Source organism: Scyliorhinus torazame, chromosome 10 (genome assembly GCF_047496885.1).
Source record: "Scyliorhinus torazame isolate Kashiwa2021f chromosome 10, sScyTor2.1, whole genome shotgun sequence".
NCBI lineage: Eukaryota > Metazoa > Chordata > Chondrichthyes > Carcharhiniformes > Scyliorhinidae > Scyliorhinus > Scyliorhinus torazame.
In genome coordinates, this window is record NC_092716.1 from 43,319,104 (window position 1) to 43,345,618 (window position 26,515).

Genomic DNA, 26,515 nt, shown 5'->3' on the forward strand with positions numbered 1-26,515 from the left:
GTGAGACAGATGCAAAAAAACACAAGACTGACTTGCCTAGATCGTTACTATCAGTATGCAGCTTTTTCACTATCAGTATGCAGAGAAAAGGGAGCTAATGTTTCGAGTCTGGATGACTCTTAACTGACACATGCCCTTAACTTTACTGTGACAGCGACAGCGTAGTTTTTCAAACTGTTATACTAGTCTAAACTTCAATACTTGTTCAACCTTTTTCTGTCTCATGATCACAAATATAAAGATTTGGTTATAAATTTGGTAACCAGCTGTACGCTACATCAGATCAGCAATATAAGCGAGTTCTCTATCCTTTTCTGGTACTCACCTGTAAATCCAGGAGTGAGTGCAGCCAGCTTACGTGCCAATGTTTCTTTACTGATACTAGGATGCATCTTCAACGGACTGAGATGAACCTTGAAAATTGATGCTCGTCCTTTGATGTCAGGAGGACCTGCAAGTCAAAACAAATCAAGCCAAAGTTCAGATAAATTCTGATAAAGCTGGCTGATTTCACAGTGTACGAATGATATATTCAAACATAAATTACATCCTGTAAAACATTATGCACTATTATTTTCTGATTACACAAAAATATGCATTACATATTCTATTTCTATTTTAGGTTTAGTCATGTCAATTGTTTGATTGGAAACAACAGTCTGTGGCAAGGACCAAAAGGATTTAAATGAATCTATTTGTGGAATAAATGCTACCCTTGTCTTCTGCAGTAGCTTTAAATAATCACATGCCCTCATCCCCTTTACATTAAAGCAGTTGTGAAACAATAGTGCAAAATTGGTCAATTACATCCATTTTACAAAAATGAAGGCAATTTTTTAATCTTAATGTGGGAAAACAACCCAAGATTGTTCCTTAAACTATCTAATATCAGGTTCAACGCTAAAGGCAGCAAGACTGAGCAACTTAAAACAGGACTCTTTGTTTTAATATTCTTCGGACATAGGCTTGCTAGCAATTTCTATTATTAGAAATAATACAATTAATCGTCACGAGAAATCTCCTGCTGCCGTATAAGACATTTGCAGTTTTAAGTTCCCTAATTACTCGCTTGGACCTTCAAGGTTAACAGCAGGAATCACCCATCAAAAAAATGACTTGTAAATGACACTCCAGGTAAATTTATATTGTACATGAAAGACTTTTAAACAAATCAGATGAAGAAGGATATTGAGCTTTGTGGGGTAGAGATTCTGTCTTGAGCACAATTGAGAAATGGTGCACAAAGCATGCTTGAATAATTATAAACAACATATTCCCTGTACAAATGCAATGTAATAGAATGCCATTGATTCTGTTTTTTCCTCCAAAATATTCCTTGATATATTTAAGTGGTAATCTTGTGCCGTTTTATTACTGCAGCTAAAAGTGGGTGAATCCAAAAGTAAGAATTTTTTATTTAAAAAATATATATATTTATTAAAGTTTTTTAACACAATTTTTCTCCCTTACAAACAATAACCCCCCCTCCCCGTAACAAAATAATGGGAAATCGCGCAGAGCAAGATATATACATGGCAAAATGATATATTTACATGTCTTTGTACACTGGCTCTCTCCCATACGTGCCAGTTTCCCCAACCCTTCATGTTATCACTTGTTCATCCACCCTCCCAGGCAGTCCCCCCCCCCCCCCCAGGTTGCTGCTGCTGCTGACCGATCTTCCTCTAACGCCCCGCGAGATAGTCTAGGAACGGTTGCCACCACCTGTAGAACCCCTGCGCAGACCCTCTCAAGGCGAACTTAATCCTCTCCAACTTTATGAACCCAGCCATATCGTTTATCCAGGCCTCCACGCTGGGGGGCTTCGCCTCCTTCCACATTAGCAAGATCCTTTGCCGGGCTACTAGGGACGCAAAGGCCAGAATGCCGGCCTCTTTCGCCTCCTGCACTCCCGGCTCGTCCACTACTCCAAATATTGCTAGCCCCCAGCTTGGCTTGACCCAGACTTACCACCTGAGATATTGCTCCCGCCACTCCTCTCCAGAACCCCTCCAGTACCGGGCATGACCAAAACATATGGACATGGTTCGCCGGGCTCCCTGAGCACCTTCCACATCTGTCCTCTATCCCAAAGAACCTGCTCAACCTCGCCCCCTCAGGTGAGCTCTGTGAACCACCTTAAATTGTATCAGGCTGAGCCTGGCACACGAGGAGGAGGAATTAACCCTACCTAGGGCATCAGCCCACAGACCTTCCTCGATCTCCTCCCCCAGCTCCTCCTCCCATTTACCCTTCAACTCTTCTACCAGCGCTTCCCCCTCTTCTTTCAACTCGTGTATTTCCGACCCCTTGTCCTCCCCGACCCATACACCCGAGATCACTCTGTCTTGAATTTCTTGTGCCGGGAGCAACGGGAATTCCCTCACCTGTCGCCTCACAAAAGCCCTCACCTGCATATATCTAAAGGCATTTCCCGGGGGTAACTCAAACTTCTCCTCCAGTGCCCCTAGGCTCGCAAACGTTCCGTCAATGAACAAGTCCCCCATTCTTCTGATCCCCGCCCGATGCCAGCTCTGGAACCCCCCGTCCATCTTCCCCGGGACAAACCGATGGTTACCCCTGATCGGGGACCACACCGATGCTCCCATTGCACCCCTGTGCCGTCTCCACTGGCCCCAGATCATTAGCGTTGCCGCCACCACCGGGCTCGTGGTATACTTTGTCGGCGAGAGCGGCAGCGGTGCCGTCACCAACGCCCCCAGGCTCATTCCTTTACAGGACGCCATCTCCATCCTCTTCCATGCCACCCCCTCTCCTTCCATAACACATTTGCTGCCCAGTAGTAGCTCCCCAGGTTTGGCAGCGCCAACACTCCTCGGTCCCTACGGAGTTCCAGGAATCCTCTCCTTACCCTCGGGGTCTTATTCACCCACACAAACCCTATAATACTCCTACCTACTCTCTTAAAAAAGGCCTTAGTGATCACAATGGGAAGGCACTGAAACACAAACGAAAACCTCGGAAGGACCACCATTTTGATCGACTGAACTCTACCCGCCAGCGAGAGCTGTAACATGTCCCATCTTTAAAAATCCTCCTCCATTTGCTCCACCAACCTTGTCAAATTCAGTTTATGTAGGGCCCCCCCAACTCCTGGCTATCTGGATCCCCAGGTACCGAAAGCTCCCCTCCGCCCTCCTCAGCGGTAGGTCCCCTATCTCTCTTTCTTGGTCCCCCGCCTGTAATACAAAGAGCTCACTCTTCCCTACATTGAGCTTATAGCCCGAAAACTCCCCAAACTCCCTCAGAGTTTGCATGACCTCCACCATCCCCTCCATTGTATCCGCCACGTACAGCAACAGGTCATCCACATATAGCGACACCCGATGCTCTTCTCCCCCTCGGACCACCCCCCTCCATTTATTAGACTCCCTCAATGACATGGCCAATGGTTCGATCGCCAATGCGAACAACAGGGGGGACGGGGGCACCCCTGCCTCGTCCCTCGGTACAGTCGAAAGTACTCCGACCTCCGCCGGTTCGTCACTACATTCGCCACCGGGGCTCTGTAAAGGAGCTTAACCCAACTGATAAACCCTACCCCAAACCCAAACCTACGCAGCACTTCCCAGAGATACTCCCAATCTACTCGGTCAAAGGCCTTCTCCGCGTCCATAGCTGTCACTATCTCCGCCTCTCCCTCCACCGATGGCATCATTATCACGTTTAAGAGCCGCCGCACATTGGTGTTTAGCTGCCTACTCTTTACAAATCCTGTCTGGTCCTCGTGAATCACCCCCGGGACACAGTCCTCGATTCTCGTGGCCAGCACTTTTGCCAGCAACTTTGCATCCACATTAAGGAGCGAGATCGGCCTGTACGATCCACATTGCAGTGGGTCCTTGTTCCCCTTTAGGATCAAAGAAATTGTCACTTCCGACATTGTCGGCGGTAGGGTCCCCTCCTCTCTTGCCTCATTAAAGGTCCTCATTAGTAGCGGGGCCAACAGGTCTACGTACTTCCTCAAGAACTCCACCGGGAACCCATCCTGTCCCGGGGCCTTCCCCGCCTGCATGCTCCCCAAACCCTTGCTCAGCTCCTCCAACCCAATTGGTGCCCCCAAACCAGCCACCTCTTGCTCCTCCACCCTCGGGAATCTCAGTTGGTCTAGGAATCGTCTCATCCTCTCTTTCCCCGCTGGGGGCTGGAATCTGTACAGCTCTTCATAGAAGGCCTTAAATACCTCGTTTATTTTCGTCGCACTCCGAACCATGGCTCCCCTTCCATCTTTGATTCCCCCGATTTCCCTCGCTACCATCCTTTTACGGAGCTGGTGTGCCAGCATCCGACTAGCCTTTTCCCCATACTCGTAGGTCGCCCCCTGCGCTTTCCTCCACTGTGTCTCCGCCTTCCCTGTGGTCATCAGGTCAAACTCCGTCTGGAGCCGTCGTCTTTCCCCAAGTAATCTTTCCTCCAGGGCCTCTGCGCATCTCCTGTCCACTCTCAAAATCTCCCCCACTAATCTCTCCCTTTCCATGCCCTCCGTCTTCTCCCTATGAGCCCTAATGGAGATTAGCTCTCCCCTGACCACCGCCTTCAACGCCTCCCATACCACCCCTACCCGCACCTCCCCGTTGTCGTTGGCCTCCAAGTACCTTTTGATACACCCTCTCACCTTCCCACACACCACCTCGTCCGCCAGCAGTCCCATATCCAGCCGCCACAGCGGGCGTTGGTCCCTCTCCTCTCCCAGCTCCAGTTCCACCCACTGCGGGGCATGGTCCGAAATGGCTATGGCCGAATACTCCGTCCTCTCCACCCTCGGGATGAGGACCCTGCCCAGAACAAAAAATCTATCCGGGAGTAGGCTTTGTGTACAGGGGAGAAGAAAGAAAATCCCCTGGCCTGCGGTCTTGCAAACCGCCATGGGTCCACTCCCCCCCCCATCTGATCCATAAACCCCCTAAGTACCTTGGCCGCCGCCGGCCTCTTTCCAGTCCTTGATTTGGAGTGGTCCAGTGCTGGATCCAGCACTGTATTGAAGTCCCCTCCCATTATCAGGCCTCCTTTCTCCAGGTCCGGAATGCGCCCCAACATGTGCTTCATGAATCCTGTATCATCCCAGTTCGGGGCGTATACGCTTACCAACACCACCCACGTCCCTTGCAGCCTACCGCTTACCATTACATATCGCCCTCCATTGCCCACCTCAATAGTCTTGGCCTCAAATGACACCTGCTTTCCCACTAATATTGCCACCACTCTATTCTTCGCGTCCAGTCCCGAGTGGAATACCTGTCCTACCCATCCCTTTCTTCACCTGACCTGGACCGCCACCTTCAGGTGAGTCTCTTGGAGCATGACCACGTCCGCCTTCAGTCCCTTTAAGTGCGCGAACACTCGAGCCCTCTTCACCGGCCCATTCAGCCCCCTCACGTTCCACGTTATCAGCCGAATTGGAGGGGCCACCTCCTCTGTGTCCCATTCCTTTTCGGCCAGTGCAGCAGCAACCCTCCCCCCCTACCCCCCGCTAGACCCGTCTAGCTTTTTTGCTCCCCCCATGTCACTCCCGTAAGTCAGCTGACACCTGCTGACCCCGGCTTCCCCCACCGTCCCATTGACCTCCCCGTGTGGGAGTCTCCCAATCAATATGCGTTCCTTCGTTCCCCTCCCCGCCTTTCTTCCCGCGCGCGGGAGAAACCCCGCGCTTTCCACAGCCCACTCCGCCCCCTCTGGCGCAGCTCCTGTCGCGGCTTTGTCTCTCTCCCCCAGTCCATATAACATTTCCTGCGCGTGATTGACCCCCTATATACAACAACCATCACACATCAAACCTCAAACATCCCCCCCCACCCTCACAAACCCTCAGTTAGAGTCCAACTTTTCGGTTTGTATAAAAGGTCCACGCCTCTTCAGGCGTTTCAAAGTAATAGTGTTGGTCCTTATATGTGACCCACAGTCGCGCTGGCTGCAGCATTCCGAATTTCACTTCTTTCCAGTGCAACGCCGCTTTGGCCCGGTTGAAACCCGCTCTCCGCTTTGCAACCTCCGTGCTCCAGTCCGGGTATATTCGGATCTCTGCATTGTCCCACTTACTGCTCCGCTCCTTCTTGGCCCATTTCAGGACCATCTCTCTGTCCGTGAACCGGTGAAACCTCACCACCATCGCCCTTGGCGTCTCATTTGCCTGGGGCTTCCTCGCCAGCACCCGGTGTGCCCTGTCCAACTCCAGCGACCTCGAAGGGGCCTCCGCGCCCATCATCGCCCCAAGCATCGTGCTTGCGTATGCCCCGGCATCAGCCCCCTCCACTCCCTCAGGGAGACCCAGGATCCGCAGATTCTTTCTCCTCGACCGGTTCTCCAGGTCTTCGAGTCTACCCGCCCACCTCTTGTGTAGCGCCTCGTGCTGTTCCACTCTCACCGCCAGGCCCAAGAGTTCGTCCTCGTTCTGGCTGACTCTTTTCTCTACCTCCTGGATCTTAACCTCGTGGGCCTTCTGGGTGATCCCGAGTCCTTCAATTGCCGAAAGCATAGGCGCCAGCATTTCCTTGCGCATCTCCTCGCGCTGCTCTTCAAAGCAGCGCTTGATGAACTCCTGCAGCTCCCCTTTGTCCCTGGCCACCGCCATTTTGTTTTTTTTACCCTGCTTCTCCCATTGCTCCAGTGCCACTTTTCTGGCCGTTGCACTTCGGGTCTGTTTCATAGGCGTTGGAGGGGGACCTTCTCTTCCCTTCCCCATGGGTTTTTGTCAAAAAAAGTTCCGTTGGGGCTCCTCTAGCGAGCCCGAAAGTCCGTGGTAGCGGGAGCTGCCGACTCGTGGGCTTAGCTCCGCATCGCCGCACCCGGAACAAAAGTAAGAATTTTTCATCAGGGCCCACTTGCGAGCAGCCAGATTTAAAAATCAACGAAAATACTGGGAAAACTACAGAACCATTCAATAGCTTCATCAATGTTCGCTGGTCAATCTTTTTCTGAGAAAAAACTTTTAAAATGCACCAGTGTGCCTAAGAAATTTAATGCAATTTGAAGAGTCTTCTAGCAGATTCTCACAATTCTGATCAGGACAGGGTCAATTTTATAAGTATGGCCAGATACAGGCAAGCTGAATTTTGAACCAGTTTAAAAGATCACAGAAAACAAAAATGCGAGGTTGTTTTTGGGCATAACTCATGTTTAAAATCCTTTTGCACAGGTTTGGTTGATTGCGCTGCAGGGTGCACAACCAGCTGAAACACATTGCAGAAAGTTAAAATATACAAACAGTGCTTGGCTTGCGGCAAGGCAGCAGAGTATTTTCCTCACAATAACATAGTTTAAATCATGCCATATTAGGAACTTCAATCATACTCAGCTGCTGCAGATAAAAGCCAATAATTTGGTCTATATCCACCTTCTGGTAACCCACTCAGTGAGTCTTGAACTTCGCTGGCTGCATAATTAATTAGCTATTAACTTACCAATATAAGACTTCCGGTTGCGGCGATGCGGAGCTAAGCCGCACATTTCGGCGACTCCCGCTAGAACGGACTTTTGGGCTTTCCAGAGGAGCCCCAACGGAAATTTTTCAACGACTTCCCGTGTGGGAAGGTGAGAGCAAGGTCCCCCTTCCATAGTGTATGGAGTGGAGCAGAAGTGGAGCGGTAAAAAAAGCGGCTTTGGAGCAGCGAAAGAAACGAGGGAGAAAAAACAAGATGGCGGAGGGCAGAGATCGCGCAGCATGGGAGCCGGAGCAGCGGGAGTTTCTCAGGCGCTGCGTGGAGGAGCTTAAAAAAGAGGTGCTGCGCCACTGCTGACGGCGATCGAGGGGCTGAAGGAGACCCAGAAGGCCCAAGGGGTAGAGATCCGAGAGGTGCGGGAAAAAGCCACCGAGAACGAGGACGAGATCTTGGGCCTGGCGGTGAAGATGGAGGTGCACGAAGCGCTGCACAAGAGGTGGGCCGAAAGATTCGAGGACCTGGAGAACAGGTCGAGGTGGAAGAATCTTCGAATTCTGGGTCTCCCTGAAGGGGTGGAGGGGTCCGATGCCGGGGCGTATGTGAGCACGATGCTCAACTCACTGGTGGGTGCGGAGGCCTCTCCGAGACCCCTGGATCTAGATGGGGCTCACCGGGTCCTGGCGAGGAGACCCAAGGCCAACGAGCCGCCAAGGGCGGTAGTGGTGAGGTTTCATCGTTTTGTTGACAGAGAGTGTGTCCTGAGATGGGCCAAGAAGGAGCGGATCAGTAGATGGGAGAATGCGGTGATCCGAATCTACCAGGACTGGAGCGCGGAGGTGGCAAAGAAGAGAGCTGGTTTTAATCGGCCAAGGCAGTGCTGCATAGGAAGAGGGTGAGATTCGGAATGCTGCAGCCAGCGTGACTGTGGGTCACATTTCAGGATCGACACCACTACTTTTAAACGCCTGAAGAGGCTTGGACCTTTATGCAAACTGAAAAATTGGACTCAAACTGAGGGTCTGTGGTTGTGGGGGGGATGTCGATTGTATACAGGGTTTTAACTATGCGTAAGGAATGTTCCACGGGTGGGGCGATGGATGGGGATGGGGGAAGAGATTTGATGGGGAGACTGTGGGGAATGTGGGCGCCGGTGCTGGAGGGGGGGAGAGGTCCGGGGATGGGGGAATTGGGATAAGGCCGCAACAGGAGCTGCGCCACAGGGGGCAGGGCTGGCTCAGGAAACGCGGGCTTTTTCCCGCGTTAGGGAAGGGTGGAGGGGGGGGGGGGGGGTCAACGGGAAGGCGGGGGAAGCCGGGGTCAGCAGGTATCAGCTGACTTACGGAAGTGTTATGGGGGGGGAGCAAAAGACATCGATTTGGATCTAACGGGGGAGGGGGCGGAAATAGGGTTGCTGCTGCATTGGCCGAGGGGGAACTGAAAGCGGAAGAGGTGGTCGGGGCGGGGATTCCCCGTCTGGGGGACTGGAGGGTGCGGGAGGCGCGGGCACGGGACTGGCCTAAAACAGGAGATGGCTAGTCGGCAGGGGGGTGGGAGGAAGGGGGGGGGGGTAGCCCCCCCAATCCGGCTGATAACGTGGAATGTGAGGGGCCTGAATGGGCCGGTTAAGAGGGCCCGAGCGTTCGCGCACTTAAAGGGGCTGAATGCAGACGTGGTCATGCTTCAGGAGACACATTTGAAGGTGGCAGACCAGGTCAGGTTAAGAAAGGGATGGGTAGGACAGGTATTCCATTCGGGGTTGGATGCGAAGAACAGAGGGGTGGCAATACTGGTGGGGAAGTGGGTGTCGTTTGAGGCCAAGAACATAGTAGTGGACAATGGAGGTCGATACGTGATGGTGAGCGGTAGGTTGCATGGGAAGTGGGTGGTATTGGTAAATGTATGCGCCCCGAACTAGGACAATGCTGGATTTATGAAGCGTATGTTGGGGCGCATTCCAGAGTACAGTCGATTAAAACGATGGTCCTCCCGAGGTTTCTTTTTGCGTTCCAGTGCCTTCCAATTATGGTCACCAAAGCCTTTTTTAAGAGGGTAGGCAGGAACATTATGGGTTTTGTGTGGGCAAACAAGACCCCGAGGGTGAGGAGGGGGTTTCTCGTAGTAGAGACAGAGGAGGGCTGGCGTTGCCGAATCTGGGTGGCTACTATTGGGCAGCCAACGTGGCGATGATCCGTAAGTGGGTGATGGAGGGAGAGGGCGCGGCATGGAAGAGGTTGGAGATGGCGTCCTGCAAAGGAACGAGCCTGGGGGCGCTGGTGACGGCTCTCGCCGACAAGCTACACCACGTGTCCGGTGGTGGCGGCAACGCTAAAGATCTGGGGCCAGTGGAGACGACACAGGGGTGCGATGGGAGCCTCGGTGTGGTCCCCGATCAGAGATAACCATCGGTTTGTCCCAGGAAGGATGGACGGCACTGGATGGGTTCTGGAGGGGTGTTGCGAGGACTATGTCTAAGGCGGCGAAAGTCCAGGTCAAGCCAAGTTGGGGGCTAGCACTATTTGGAATGGCGGACGAGCCAGGAGTGCAGGAGGCGAAAGAGGCCGGTATCCTGGCCTTTGCGTCCCTGGTAGCCCGGCGGAGGATCTTGCTAATGTGGAAAGACGCGAAGCCCCCCAGTGTGGAAGCCTGGATAAACGACATGGCAGGGTTCATCAAGCTGGAGAGGATAAAGTTTGCCTTGAGAGGGTCTGCGCAGGGGTTCTTCAGGCGGTGGCAACCGTTCCCAGACTATCTCGCGGAGCGTTAGATGGAGGTCGGTCAGCAGCAGCAGCAACCCTGGGGGCGGGGGAGAGCGTTTCCTTTGGGGGGGGGGGGGGGGGGGGTAGAGGGTGGGCGGGGAAGGTTTTTTCCCTAGGGGCACTTGAGAAAGGAAAAACAAACATATGGGAAAGTCAATATGTGCGGGAGGAACCCACTGTACAAAGTTCTGTATTATGTTGGATTGATATGTTTATGTCTTGCTCTGCGACTTTTCTTTTCTTTTTTGTTACAGGGGGGGCTGAAAATTTTTGTTGAAAAATTCTGAGTCAACATATTTTTAAAAAAAACTTACCAATATAAATTTGTCTATCAAATCGCCCAGGTCTCATCAGTGCTGGATCAAGGATATCAGGTCGATTTGTTCCTGCCAGGACAACAACATTGGTGCTTGTATTAAATCCTAAAAGGAGAATAAAAATCAAGTTGTTAAATAAAAGTACAATCAGGTGGCTACCAATATAAACATGGTACGAATATTGTGAAATCTGCAAGCAGGCTCTTCAAATTGCATTAATTTTCTTAGGCATACTGACACATTTGAAAAGTTTTTTCGTATCTGAAAAAAAATAATTTACTACCGAATTGTCTAGTGAACATCGATGAAGCAACTGACAGCCTTTGACAATGATTTTTAAATCTGGCTGCTCACAAGTGGGCCCATATTATGGCATATGACATGAATAGATTGTGTCCCAACTTTTATTCTTTTTGATATTTAAAAAAATGGCCTTTTTGCTGAACCAGAAAAGATGGCTGCTCAAGTCACATGACCACAGGATTGACCCTTTGTTCCGGAAGCTACTCACAGGATTTACGAACAAATAATACTTCCTCATCAATATGGAATCGCACACCTCATTGTAAGGCATTATAATCACGAAACCAGGGGACTTGCATATTGAAACTAGTCATGCTGCAGACCTGTTAACAGATTCATCTCACACCTGGACTATCCAGGTCCATTTCAAAAGGGGAACTGCATATCATTAGCACCTTGATACGCTTAGCCCTCAGGGTGTCAGAGGGTGTGCCTAGACAATGGTTTCCTGCCACAATCCCTCCATATGGATGGTTACACTTTCAAAACCTAACGGCTGTGACAACATCAGTCCTGAAATCAAAGCCAATACCAGACGTTGTATAAACATCCCTTTTGAAATCAGCTTGGAGAAAGGTCACATGACTCAAGTGACCATTTTGAGAACTGTTCCTTTGAGAATGGAGAAATCCCCAGTCTGCTGTTTAGCATCCAACCGGTGAATGCCAAAGAGCAGAACTCCAGGCTGAACAACAGGCTGCTCCTCAAAGCATGTCTCTGCTGGAAGATTTCCTATTGTTGCCTACAGAACTGGCCCAGTCGCTATGTACCAACTTTATCTTGCGCATCAGCACCCACTGTAAAGTGAACTTTATGCCTCCGATCTTCAGCCAGCTGAACTTGAATTCCCACGTGAAAGAATTCCCCATTGGCACCGACTCTGGATTCTAATAATCACGTGAACTAATATTAATTTCTTGTACTGTTACTATCCATTGTTGTAAAACATTATTTTTCTATCCCCCCTTGCTTTGCATGTGTAGTGGAGTGTGACAATATGAAGGGGTTTTGAATGTGAATAAACTAACATTCTGAGTTAATCATTACATAAACTGAGGGTTTGGGAAAACACGTCACAGCTTACTTAAAAAATAATTCGAAACAACTTCTGCTTGGTGAGAAGTTCACTTTGCCTGTCTCTCCTGCCCATAACAATTGATGGGAGTAGACAACCTAGCTGTGCCATTAGATTCAACACTTTCTGTTAAATCTGGAGTGCACAAATTCAAACTGTTTGTTCAAAATTCTCAGCAGTCATCTTTGTGTACGAGACGCAAAGTTGCTTCTCCTTATTTTCCACAAAGGTGAACTGAGCCCCCCTTCCCCTCCCCCAATTCAACATAAACATTTCCAAACAACTTTTGCCCATTCTAAAATGAATTTGATCAGGTGCTCCACTATTGAAATCAGCTCCAAAAGAACTATTTTCAGAAACCTGCATTTCCTATTTCTTTGTGATAATTCTATCCACTCGCAAGCCTAATCAAACTTCAATTTTTTTTTCTCTCGTAAGAGAGAATGTTAGGCGCCCTTTGTAATGACATGCACTGTTGGAACAGTTCTTTATTGATTAAACTTGCTTCATTTTGCTGGTCTATAGCATATATTTCATTGGTTGATGACCACAATGACAGTTCTCTTCTCCGTACAATGTTGCAGGTGCTTCCATGATTTCAATTTTATGCCACCATTTTAGCAATAACCAATATGTGGCAAGCAAAGAAGTAGGGCACAAAAATTGATCAAATACACAAGCACGCTCTGTTTTTCCTCTCCCCACTTTACAAATGTACAAGTGGTTAAAGTGTACATGCGCGTACTGTACTGATGCTGATTATTCATTCCTTAATTTATTAGTCAGAAATGTAACTCGCACATCTGGGTTTCCAATTCACTACATGTGGTTGATGGCTAATGTATTGGAGAACACTAGCGTAATTGGATTCCATGCATAGATCTCTTGAAATACTTAAAATCAATTGCTGATTACTCTTACATGAACAGGTTTATTTACGGTCTGACTGATTTTCTTTACAAATTTGATTCCCAAGGTCGACCCAAGGCCAATGACTTTCTGAATCCTGAGCTAATAAGATACTTGCTGTTGATCGAACGAGCTGTGGTTCAAGGCACCCCGGAGATCAGAGCTGTCAATCAAGCAATATTTTCTCTGGGGCTCAGGTGTTTCAACAGATTCTGGGCTCTTCGCCAAGCCTCATTATGTATTCTTGGCTGACAGCTCATTCATCAATTAGAGAGTACTAAAACACCTGAGCCCCAGAGAAAACATTGCTTAATTGACAGCTCTGGCTCTCTTATCTCGGCCGTCAATTGCGCAATATTTATTTACACGTTTAAGAGGTTTCAAATGCTTGCAGTTCAGCTATTGAAACTTTAAAGGGTCTGGATGATTGACACTTTTATTGCCCTGTAGTGAAATGACTTTTAAAAACATAGTATAATGAATGAAATATCTTTTATAAAAACACATCCTATTGTCACTATAGGATTAATTAGTCGATATAGTTTATTGGAGGTCAATGGGCATGAAAGTGCTACAGCTTAGCAGAAGGACATGAGGGGCAGGTAGGGAGCCCGAGGGGTGAGGACTACAGGGCCTCTCTGCCTTTATTTTAACTGGGTCGAAGTCCCACAGCACCGAGGCTGGCCATTTGAACAGAGTGCCTTGGCATCTGCCTCCCAACATTTTCCTGGGTTAGCTAGGCCTATTCCAGCCCGCACCCGTCCCCAACAATGAAGATCCGGTCCTTTCTCCCGAGGTGGGAGGGCTGAGCCTGGAATTTTTCCAGCTCCTGCTACCAGTCACGAGGTTGAAAATCCAGGCCAGCATCTCTGATAGTACAGAATTCTCAGCATAGCAATGTCAACCCACATTGTGTGCTTCAGTTTCTGGAGTGGGACCCACAGCCTTCTGAATCTGAGGCAGGGTGCTACCACTGAGCCAAAGATAGTATTCTATAATTTTTACAGTTACTTTGGATATTATATTCTATGGTGAAAACCATGAATTATTTTTATATATTGCTTTATCATTTATTTAATTGATCTTGCATCTTTTTTAAAGCCCATGATCGATGAGATGATAGGCATGATGTAGTAGACTGAAACTAGGCAACTTGATATACTGGAGACTGCAGATAATTATACAGGTATTGAGCTTTAGTCATACGAGGTTTGAGGGTCCATCTCCCCACCCCCACCCCCCAAGCCTAATTCTAGCCCTATATCCAGTTTTCAATGTTTTACGTGATTTTAGTCATGAATACAATGGGTTAATCCTGCAGAGAACATACATCACTAACTAGCTTTAAGTCTTCAATGTAACCTAGAACTGAGTTTGAGCTTATTCAAGTGTACAGAAAAGCATTACAGAATTTTGTGACAATATGTTCTATACCAAATCATGTTATAGATATAATATGCATGCTTAATATTTTTAAATTCTTAGTTAATGTTGCACTGACTTTTGTACTGTCCAAATACCAATCAGTCCACCTTTTACCCTTGTCACGTACCATCCATCTCAACCAGTAGCTGATTTAGGGTGTTCTCCTGTTCGCTCTGTCCACCAAAATTTCCTCTGCCCCGTTTCCTTCCAACAGCATCAATCTCATCAATGAAGAGAATACATGGAGCATTTTTCCGTGCCATTGCGAACATGTCCCTCACCTGAAATAAGCAAATAGCAAAGTCTCCAACTCATGGTTTTTTAACACCATGTTAATATAGAAATGTTTTAATATCCCTACAACAAAATCCAACCCAGACCTACTGAGACAAAAGAAAAACATGCATTACAAATGAGTACAGAAATCCATAGACAGTGTTAAACTGCAAAGCCCAAACATAAGCACTTGTGTATGAAAGAGGGTGGAGGTAAAGCAGATACAGAATGAGCATGCAACTGTTAAAGTAGGTGGTCTTCCTAGCAATGGGGAGGTGTGCAACCTTCAGACATTCTACAATCCTACATGTCAAGTTATCAGAATTTTACATTATAGTTCGGTTCTGTGGCACCAGTTTAACAACAGAACATTTCCATATTTTTCTAGGAATTTCCTAATATAATGAGTGGGTGCATTAACAAAGCTCAACGGTGACAAAACTGACAGGAGATGGTTGGGAAATTAGCAATGTGATAGCTCTACATGGCTGATCACAAGTACAAGAGGCAAGAGCAGTATTGCACTCATGCCTCGTGATTAAATGTGATGGTTAGCGCCACTCACACTGTTTATCAATAGCTCACCCATTCTGCAAGACAGGGCGGGAGGGGTGGCAAGAAATCAGGAATCTCTGATACCATTTAAGGCAGACTGCACGTTAGCACAGTGGTTAGCACTGTTGCTTCACAGCTCCAGGGTCCCAGGTTCGATTCCTGGCTTGGGTCACTGTCTGTGCGGAGTCTGCACGTTCTCCCCTGTGTCTGCGTGGGTTTTCTCCGGGTGCTCCGGTTTCCTCCCATAGTCCAAAGATGTGCAAGTTAAATGGGCTGGCCATGCTAAATTGCTCTTAGTGTCCAAAAAGGTTAGGTGGGGTTACTGGGATAGGATAGAGGTGTGGGCTTAAGTAGGGTGCTCTTTCCAAGGGCCGATGCAGACTCGGTGGGCCGAATGGCCTCCTTCTGCATTGTAAATTCTATGATTCTAAATGGGAGTTGCACTTTGACTGTGTTGCAATGGATTGGCTCACAAAGTAGGCCGAAAGAAGAGCAGATGAATCCAAGAAGCGTTGCGCCATAGAGCTGGCTGTGATGAAGGAAGACGTTTATTGATCTGACAAAGGCTTCAGGCTCCAAGGCATGCACTATCCAGACTTGGAAAATCACTGTTCCTTCACTGTACTGGGTCCAAAACCTGGAAATCAATTTTGAACATCATTGGGGGTGTACCTAAGTCACATGTACTGCAGCGGTTCATGAAGACGGCTTACCACCATCTTCTCAAGGGCAATTAGGATGGGCAATAAATGCTGGCCTGGCTAGCAACACCCACATCCTGTGGAAGAAGAAAAAGTGAGATGCAAACCTATCTTTACTTTCTGCTTAATCTCCTCAGAACCCTTCCTCTGACTTCCCATCAATCCCTTCCATTCACCGCAGCACACTTCATTTCCTGCATCTGCTGCTGTCACACTTTGCATCTGTGATTATCCTCACAATTACTTCCCCATACCAGTGCTATCCTTCATACACCATCCACAATATTCTACAATGATGTGGAAGTCCTCTATAAATCTCATTAGTGAACAACACAATGTCTTTGCTCCTGCAGGACACAAAGGCACACAGAAAAAGGGAGCAGGTGAGAACAGGGCCACCGTCAATCCATGTCCTGTCCCCACTAGAAGGGCGATCATGGAAGGAGCCATGTCAAAAGCACAGTAACTGCTGAGCCTCTTCGCCAGCTAACAGTCCCCAGGAGATAGACAAACATTCAACCATAACCCACCAGTTTGGAGATGGGCATCTCAGATGAGCAATTTAGAGGAACCTGGAATGGGAGATTCACTTTGCAATACGCAGGAGCAAGGGTAGGGGAATAGAGGGTCCAAGGAACCAGCTAGTTCGTAGTGTGAGCTTGCACTCTAGGCCTGCTGCTGCGAGCACAATTGCAGGCTTCAGGACACAGCCTTTAGAAGATGACTGAAGGCTATACACCAGGAACTTCTACATGAACAACAGAAAAAACTATTGGAGTAGATCAGTTATAACCTGGAGTCTTGGTACATAACCTTGAATGCATGCAGTCAACTGAGAAACAGGCAGTCATGTCTGTGAACACTTTATTCAGATCAGAGCGATGGTGCCTCTGGGGAGAACAATGATAACTTCGATGGGAGCTTAATCTGCTGCCACCCTGATTCTGGACTCCAGCATCTCTAGTGGCATTGACTCCATCGGAGAGGCACAAGTTGACCGCGCACAGAAGTTCTGGATGATTCTCTCTGTACACCAGCAGCCTTAAAGACTAGCCAGGGTTAGAGGAGGCGAAGCTCCCTTCAAATTCAGCTAATGCAGCCTGCTTGCTGACCGGCGTCACTTTGATTTTCTGGGCAAACTGAAGAACAAACAGATCAAGTGCTGCCCGACTTAGGAGATCTCAGAACAATCTTAAAATAGGTTCGAGACCTGTTTTTAAATATCCTGATTTTGCTTGGGCTCTTTTCAGGAGACTCGCCAGGGTGACTTAAGCTCATCCGATCAATATGGCAGCCAAAGCAGCCAGGAGCAGATCAGGCTCGAATTTTGGCAAGCTTTTCCCTCCTGTTGCTCACAAATAGTGCAGAAAACAAAATCAGAAATTCAACCCCCTTGAGTCGCATATGACAATGAAATGAGGACAAAAGACTTAAAGATCAAAGATTACTCATCCCTGTTTAAGGAAGGATACTGTACGGAAGAAAGATAACAAAAATTGAAGGCAGAAATAAAAATTGCTATTTGACAGCAGTTGAAAAGGATCAATGGAACAAGAAAACAAGTCAGGCAGGAACACCTGATCGAAAAATGGGTTCGACACATATAATTCACATCCTTAGAATGTTCATAAAATATTACACTTACAATAACTGTTCCTCTTTTGCTAGTGTCAAACATAAAAACTGAAGATCTGTAACAAGGCAATGACTGCCATTTTCCTATTTTTTGAACTGAAGTGTTACTTAGTTGCCCCAAGAGGTCGATGCGGAAGGATAAAAGATTCTACAGCTATTTCACCAAATCAGTTATTCAAAATGGACACAATAACTCATTATGTTTAGCAGTCAGTTGGATGTCCCATTGCATGAGATTTGCAATGTGCTTTGGTGAAGTTAGTTGTCAAACAATGCTAAGATACAAATCACTTCAGGCAACAGACTGCATTTCACCATCTTACCCTGGCTGGTCCAACACCAACAAACATCTCCAGGAACTCAGATCCATTAACAGTTATAAAAGGAACATTTGCTTCCCCAGCTGTTGCTTTAGCCAGTAGGGTTTTCCCAGTTCCTGGTGGTCCAGAAAGGACGGCACCCTGTAACCAATGAGAAATCATTACTGCAGGTATTGGATATGTTTAGAATCTGCAAAAGAACAAGTTTCCAATACACATAGAATTAAAATAAAGACACGGCCAGAATTTTCCGGTCATTCTCACCAGCAAGATCTTCCGGTCCTGCCGACGATGAACTCCTGCCGTGGGTTCCCTGCAGCAGGGGGTGCATAGAACGGGAAACCGTTTGCTGAACAGGTCTGTATTGTCCACATGTGCAACAGCGAGCTGCCAGTGACTTATCATTCGGCTCCTTGTTCCATTCCTACTCTGACCTCATACACTTTGGAGGTCTTTGGAGCTCTCGTTAGGCTTCAAGTACATAGAACAGTGATGGGATCAGAAGATCCACCTCCGTGAAACACGCCACAGAGGGCATGGAAAATCTTGCCCATCATTTTTAATGTCGCTTTGCAAATGCTGCAACATAAACCGGGTCTGCATATAATCTATACATCCCAACTTTCTTACAGCTTGAAACTGTGTATGTTTAACCCATAAGTAAAAACACATCAACTAATTAAATTAATTTTATTTGTTTTTCGTTATGAGTAAATATTCTGCATGGCAACAACCTTTCAAAGAAAGTACAAGCAAAATGAAGAAAGTGAAAGGAGGAACAAATATAATTTTATACAGCACTTCTCATGATTTTGGGACATCTCACAGTGCCTTACATCCAATGAAATACTTCAGAGGTTTTGCACTGTTCATCTCTAATGTTAGGATATTCTTATTCTACTCAGTTTGTAATATCCTACACGGCACAACTAACGTGTGGAATAGGAAAGAAAGACATTTGTTGCACAATGAAACAATTTCAAAGGTTTTCTAGCACTATGTATATTTTGGTTGCAATATTCCATATGCTAAGGCACCATAGTTGGAAAGCTCATGCAATGAAAATGCCACACTTTTGTCTGTTGCTTCTATCACGAAACAAACTTCAGATTATCAACATAATTTTGTATATAGTTTCCATACCTTTGGGATCTTGGCCCCCAAATCCTGATACTGTTTAGGGTTTTTCAGAAAGTTGACAAACTCCATGATTTCTAATTTAGCTTCTTCACATCCTGCAACATCCTTGAATTTGATATCAATCTCATCTTTCAGTATTTTTGCTGTTGTTTCCCCCACACTGAAGAGTCCACCACTTCGCCCCCCACGGCCTGCTGCCATAGACCCTCGGCGCAGTGTATAGAGCAAAAAACCGATGAGTAACAGTGTGGGGAACATGCTTAGCATGAACGAACTGCAGTCAGACAGAAAAAAACATTTGAATGAACAAAAGGCTCGAGATAAAATGACCACATTAACCATGTTACTGTACAAATTTGCCATGGAACTAAACAAAGCAGAAAGTGTAGGAAACATACAGCAGGGCAATCAGTATCTGTGAAGAAAACATATACATTTACATTACAGGTGCGCAAACCCTTCCTTGGAACTGAAAATCAAGACGTAGGCAAGAAAATTGATATAATCAGAAGATGAAGATCGGGATGGAAATATTATCCAGACAAACACAAAGAAGGATCATGAGCGTTAAATCATTAAAGAAACATAATGTGCAAATAGCGGAAGAAGTTGAGAGGTCTGAGGTAGAGATGCAAAGCTTCGGGGTCAAGTATGAAATTAAATCAGAGCTAAAATGAGAATAACATTTAAAATCTGATCTATCTGCTCAGGTGAGAAGGTTGTGGAGTGCCCAGGGGAAAGATGAGATATGTACTTGAAGCCTAACGAGAGCTCCAAAGACCTCCAAAGTGTATGAGGTCAGAGTAGGAATGGAACAAGGAGCCGAATGATAAGTCACTGGCAGCTCGCTGTTGCACATGTGGACAATACAGACCTGTTCAGCAAAGCTGGTACCTAATTTGTGTTTGGTTTCACCAACATAGAAGGGATTGCACCCCAACAAGTTAATTCAATTTACTTGATAATTTTATCAGGTAGTGTTTGGCGATCCAGATATATGCACCAGAGGTGGTTGGTTGGCAAGTATCCCCTCTGAAAGCAAGAATGGTGAAAGAGTGAACCAGGGTGGCAGAACGATCCCTCTAGAAAGCAGAGTCGGGATGAGACGGTGTATTTGGTGGCAGAAATATATCTGGCAAATGTGAAGGTTGGTTACATGGGACGGAGACTCTCATGGTGTGAGAAGCAGCATGGAGAATGGGACAGGAATAATCAAGGACCTTTGTTACAAATTGTAAGGTTTAAAAGATTATGTTGTGTAACTTTAATTTGAAGGTAAAATGAAGGGGGTGATGTGGCCTACTCTGAAGTCTGCTGGAGAGCAAGCTTGAGTGGTTTTGATTGTTAAAGATTGAAGGGACTATGACTGTTTTACAGGAAAGAAGATGCAAAAATGTTTACAAATGGCAGCAACCTGTGCCCTAGCAGGAGATGGACTGAGAGGCTCCAGAAAAATGGCAAGAATGTCAGGTTTTAAACAGTTGTGCTTCCAAGATAAAAAAGAGTTGGAGTCTCAAGGATAGCTGATCAGGTGCGCTTTTACGACAATCGACAATGATTTGATATTATTGATTGAATTCCAAATTCCAGTATCTGCCATGTGGGATTCGAACCTGGGTCCCCCAGTGCACCCTAGCCCAGTGACAATATTACTCGGACACCGTGTACATTTATTTTGTACCATGCCTGAAAGCCATTTAAATGATGTTAGGATCTGAAAATCCAACATACATCGGTGTGATACATGGGCTGTATGCCTCCAATTTTACAATATGTTTATCACTTTTCTTGCTATTAAAAAAATTCAGTAGTAATTGCTACCCAGTAACAATATTGTACATCATAGTAAATTACTAAAAATTAAGTCGCACCCTCTAAAAACTATAAAAGATTTGCAGACTATCACTGAGGTTTTTGACTACTTTATTCTGGGGGAGTGCTTAGTCAATAAAAAAAATGGAATCGCTGGTTTTCAGGGAATCTGGCTTGGAGTTACTGATGTAGACAGTGGGGGAAAAAAATTACATGCAGTTGAAGTGGCATTATTGCTGCAGTATACTGCTTTAATATGTATCTATTAGAAAAGCAAACAGGATTTGACGCCAGTGAGATCAGTAACTGCGAGAAGTCAAGATAGTCCCTATTTCCTGAATGCAAGTACCCAGCTCAGAGATATTGTCATTATATGTACATTAAACACAAGCCCATTCCCTTTGTTAAAAAACGTCACAAGTACACACACGCACACACTCTGCTTACCCATCACTCTCAGTGTTGTACACCACAGCTGCACGATTTGCTGGTTCTATTCCTATCTCCTGTTGCACGTTTTCCAAATTGCGCTCAAACGTATCTACACTTCCAATATTAAACCACACATAGCCCTAAATGGAAAGGAGATAGAGTACCAAATTAATAAACAATCCAGTAATCTATATTCCTAGATTTATTCTGTAATGTTGAGTAATAAATTGGGTCATTTAATAACATTTTTCTTGAACATTAAATATCTAACTTTATATCCCGAGATGTTTTCTAAATTCCCTGAAGCACTAATTAAATTTCCAGAAATTGAACCTTAAATAAATAGATTATTGGCTGCTATTGTTTGCTGCCAACACTGTGCATGCAGTTGTACTGTTTTACTCCATGATGTCATTGCGAGTGACAGAATAGGCAGTGACCAGGAACAGAGACACTCAGCAAACAGTTACTTAAAAAGCCTCACTTTCTCCAAGCCGGTGGAGCAGAGGGGAGGAATGAATCCGAGGATCAGGATGGGGAAGGAGGGGAGGCTTCAGATCCACTCGATGATGGTTGCAATTCCAGATTACAACCCCCATATCCCACATTTGCAGCCCCAGGATTTCTGCCAGATGGATCTTATTTGGATCCTGAAGCGATTCACCCAATTTCTGAGCCTCGAGCCGGGTGGGCAGTCGATGCATGGCCTCAGCACAGCTTCTGAATCTCCCTTCCTGGAGCCTCTTCCCCTTAATCCGGGCCTAACAGTGGGAAGAAGCCCTGGAACCACCAGGTGGATCAGAAGCCTCCTTCCCCATCCCAATCACCAGAAACATCAGATAACTGAACTATCAGATGGAGTGAATATAAATCAGTCTGGACTGTTAAGGGCAGGGAGAGGCTGTGTGTGTCTCCTGCAAATTACATAATTGATTTTCTGCAAATGTCCTGACCGGTATTGGTGGCCATCTTGCAATGGCACGAGACAGATTATTTCTCTTTGGGGATAATGATAGGAAGCACAGATAAATATAGATCCTACAATACTCTTTAAAATAATGTAACAATATTTTCCTGTAATTAAAACTTAATATTTTATTTACGAATTTAAACACATTCACTCTTCAACATTGGAATTTTTTTCCCACAAAAATTCAACATTTAAACACACAGGATTTTGGGAGATTAATGGATTAAAATGATACATATTGTCCTTTGACGCGAGACTGGAGTTCAAATGCATTGGTTTATGTGAAAAATGTTTGGATAGCATCAACATGGTTCTGAAAGGGTACTACACACCTGCCAATAATGGAGTACAAAATGGTAATCTCAAAAGCTATAAAACCGTATTTTGAACTTTTAATTAATTTACGTGATGGGCAGATGCTAAACTTCAAGTGCTCAATGCAGTCCCTCAAAAGTGGCATCAAATAAGGAAGCAGAATTACAACTCAGCATGGTTCCCTGCTCCTTAGTTTGGTGAAGGGAATACATACAGCAAACAGTTGGCTTCAGAGCGGGATTAAAAAGGAGGCAGCAATCATATATTCTGCTGGAAATCCAGAGTATATCATCATCATGACACTTTTAAAAAATATCGACTATTTTTAAAATATATACAACACACTTCAAATGCAGTTTCTGAAACATTACAAGTCTATGTGAATCTTTACCTAATGTATTCCTCAAAAGAGTTGCCAAATATTTTTTGAACTTTATATCTAAAATCCATAGCAGCTAAGAGATTACAGCTTCAATGTGTACGCACCACGATTGCTACGGAGTACACTGAAAATTGGACACGAGTGCCCTCTATTGGTCAGTCCCATATTTAAAGTTAAATAAAAACAAAATGCTGGCAAAACTCAAGCAGCATCTGTTGAGGAGAGACGGTAGGGGTAATGTTTCAAGTTTATGGGCATTTATCAGAATCATTCATCCGAAAGGATTTTTCACGATACCCAAGCAAAAAAAGTGTCGGTTAGTTTAGACTTACAGCATCAGTTGTAGTCCCTGGAGTGAAAATCACCCGTACAAACTGCTTGTTAACAACTTCTAGGCGATCAACCTGAAACGGCAAATATACAGAATGCAGAGAAGTCCTGTGTCAGCAAAAGTTAGAAACGTGTTTTATCAATAGCTCTGAAAAGGTGATACATTAACATTATGGAGAATAGTTACAGTTTCTGAAGTTTTGATCGCACAGTAAATTATTTTGTAAAAAAGTTTTGATCGCACAGATCGCAAATTAAAATTCACACTTCCCCAAGTTCCTGTGTGAGTCATCAGAGACGAAACGGAGCTAATATCTTCATCTTCAGCAGAGACATTTCCTCAAAACTGAGATCGTATTGCTGAAACATAATTGTGATGCTAGCTTCTCCCCTTCAATCTGTTCTTATTAAATTTGTAAAGCTGAAGTTCAAATAACTGTGGTTGGGTATTAACTCACTCTGAAGCGGCCGAGTGAGCCACTCAGTTCCAACAAGGGATGGGCAATAAACGCAGGCATTTCAAATGGTCCGGAAAATAAATAAAAGTAAAAGCAGACGGTTACTTTAATATAAAACTCTGTGTTAAATGATTTTATGTGATGGAGAAAATTTACAATTTCCCATTTACTGTTTATAAACAACTGTTTAATCAGTTACAAAATGAAGTTGTTAGGTATATAATTAACTACAAAATTTAGCGCTTTTGGTTTCAATAACAGATTGAAAGGAACAAATTAATAACAGTAAATTCAGTGGCAGCACTTATAGTGTCAACAATCTGCTGAATCATCCAAACACTAAAAAGGAATTACTGTCTATACACCATTATATACTTAAGTTTTAGCAAAACAATCTGTTTTTTAACCAACAATTAATTTGACTTTTTTGGGTGGAGAGAGGGAAAGGCTGCTTTAAAAGTGAGAGAAATTGTCAAAAATAATCCAAAGAAATTGCAGAGATGGACAGGTGCCACTGAAAGTTATTTATCTGCTCCCTATTTAGGTAATGTAGCATTTGTAAAACTTTTGTTTCTTTTCTGTATAGGTAAACAAATCTTGAATTGAAATTCCATAACAATCCATTGTACAGCAACTGGAACGCAGTCCAATCCTGTTGCTCCACACCTCGCGTTAAAGACCACCTCTCTCAGTGGCATGTTTTTGAAAGCATAAATAGGAGCTGAAATAGGCCATTTGGCCCTTCGAGCTTGCTCTGCCATTCAACAAAACCATGACGATCTTCTACTTTAATTCCTGCATTACCCCTGTATCCTTCAACTCCCTTAGTACCCAAAGATAAACTGATCAGTCTTGAATGCATTTAACAACTGGGCATCCAAAATTCTCTGCAGTAGAGAATTCCCAAGATTCACCCCCTTGGACCAACAAATTGTCTCCTCATCTCAGTCCAAAATTACCTACCCTTCATCACGAGACCGTGATCCTGTGTTTTAGATTTTCCCGTCAAACCCTAAAGAATTTCATATGTTTCAATTAACTCTCAATTCTTCTAAACTTCAGGGAATACAGAACTAGACTATTCAAAGTTTCCTCAAAGGACAATCCTTGCCCTCCAGGAATTAGTCTAGTGAACTTTTCTTATGTAAGGAGGTTAAACTGTACACAGTAGTTCAGCCTTGACCTCACCAATGCCCTGTATAATCGCAGGAATTTACTCTTACACTCCAAACAATTGCAAAAATGATAACAATGCTTTTCCTCCTAATTGCCAATTGTACGTACATGTTAACTTTCCAATTTGTGTACAATGACAGTCAAGTCTCTGAAAGCAAACATTTCCCAGTCTCTCACCCTACAAAAAAATAGTCTTTTTTATTTTTCTTCCAAAGCGGATAATTCCATCTGTATGCTCTTTTCCACTCACTCAGCCTATCTGCATTCCTCTGTAGCCTCTTTGCATCCACCTCATAGCTTACTTTCCTACTTAACTTTATATAGCAAGTAAACTTGGATAGGTTACACTCAGACCCAACTCATGTTACAATGCACATTGGGAAACCTACCAGTAAATGCAAACCTCTCTCCAACAAGTAACTCTAAGCATGTGCAATGAAGTGACAAAAGCCCATAAACTGGCCACAGCCTATGTCTTTGGAAATTCAACGTGCTGCAAAGGATTTGGAGACAGAAACACAAATCACCCAAGTGGGGACCTGAACATGGGCAGCCAGGTTCCATGTTTCAGGGAATACCCAAACTGCTGGCTGGTTTGTCCATTGACCTGGCAACGGTAGTATTGCTCACTGTACCTCTCTTACCGTAGCATTTTCAATACAATAAGGAATACAATGGTGAAGAAGGCACGTGGCATGCTTGGTTTCATTGGTCAGAACATTAAATACAGGAGTTGGGATGTCTTGCTGAAGTTTTACAAGACATTAGTAAGGCCACACTTGAAATAGTGTGTACAGTTCTGGTCCCCCTTTTAAAGAAAGGATATTATTAAACTAGAAAGAGTGCAAAAAAGATGTACTAGCATGCTACCAGGACTTTGAGTTAGAAGGAGAAGCTGGAGAGACTGGAACTTTTTTCCCTGGAGCGTAGGAGGCTGAAGGGTGATCTTATAGAGGTCTATAAAATAATGAGGGGCATATATAAGGTAGATAGTCAACATCTTTTCCCAAAGGTAGGGGAGTCTAAAACTAGAGGGCATAGATTTACGGTAAGAGGGGCAAGATACAAAAGGGTCCAGAGGGGCAATTGTTTCACCCAGAGAGCGGCGAGTGTCTGGAACGAGCTACCAGGGGCAGTAGTAGAGGCTGGTACAATTTTGTCTTTTTAAAAGCATTTAAGACAGTCATATGGGAAAGCTGGGTATAGAGGGTTATGGGTCAAATGTGGGCAATTGGCACTAGCTTAGTGATAGATGTTAGACGTTTTAGTTGCTGTGATATGGGGCGAGATTCTCCGACCCCCCCGCCGGGTCGGAGAATCGCCGGGGGCTGGCGTGAATCCTGCCCCCGCCGGTTGCCGAATTCTCCGGCACCGGATATTCGGCGGGGGTGGGAATCGCACCGCGCCGGTTGGCGCCCCCCCCCCAGCGATTCTACGGCCCGTATGGGCCGAAGTCCCGCTGCTAGGATGCCTGTCCCGCTGGCGTGGATTAAGCCACGCTCATACCGGCGGCACGTGCAGGCTCCGGGGTCCTGGGGGGGGGGGGGGGGGGGGGCGCGGGGCGATCTGGCCCCGGGGGGTACCCCCACGGTGGCCTGGCGGTCTCCACCATGGCGGAGGCGGAAGAGACTCCCTCCACTGCGCATGCGCGGGGTGCCGTGAGCGGCCGCTAATGCTCCCGCGCATGCGCCGCCCGGCAATGTCATTTCCGCGCCAGCTGGCGAGGCACTTCCGCCAGCTGGCGGGGCGGAAATCAGTCCGGTGCGGGGCCTAGCCCCTCAACGTTAGGGCTCGGCCCCCCAAGATGCGGAGGATTCCGCACCTTTGGGGC

General features: G+C 45.9%; 1 protein-coding gene across 1 annotated transcript in view; it reads right to left on the reverse strand.

The window, feature by feature from the left end:
* LOC140430516 (mitochondrial inner membrane m-AAA protease component AFG3L2-like) overlaps positions 1-26,515 on the reverse strand; it is a 60,756-nt gene that overhangs the window by 17,156 nt on the left and 17,085 nt on the right. The window contains 7 exon segments of the mRNA XM_072518034.1: positions 322-451; positions 10,468-10,575; positions 14,310-14,463; positions 17,673-17,810; positions 18,813-19,083; positions 21,069-21,193; positions 23,053-23,124. Coding sequence (XP_072374135.1) covers positions 322-451; positions 10,468-10,575; positions 14,310-14,463; positions 17,673-17,810; positions 18,813-19,083; positions 21,069-21,193; positions 23,053-23,124 — 998 coding nt within the window.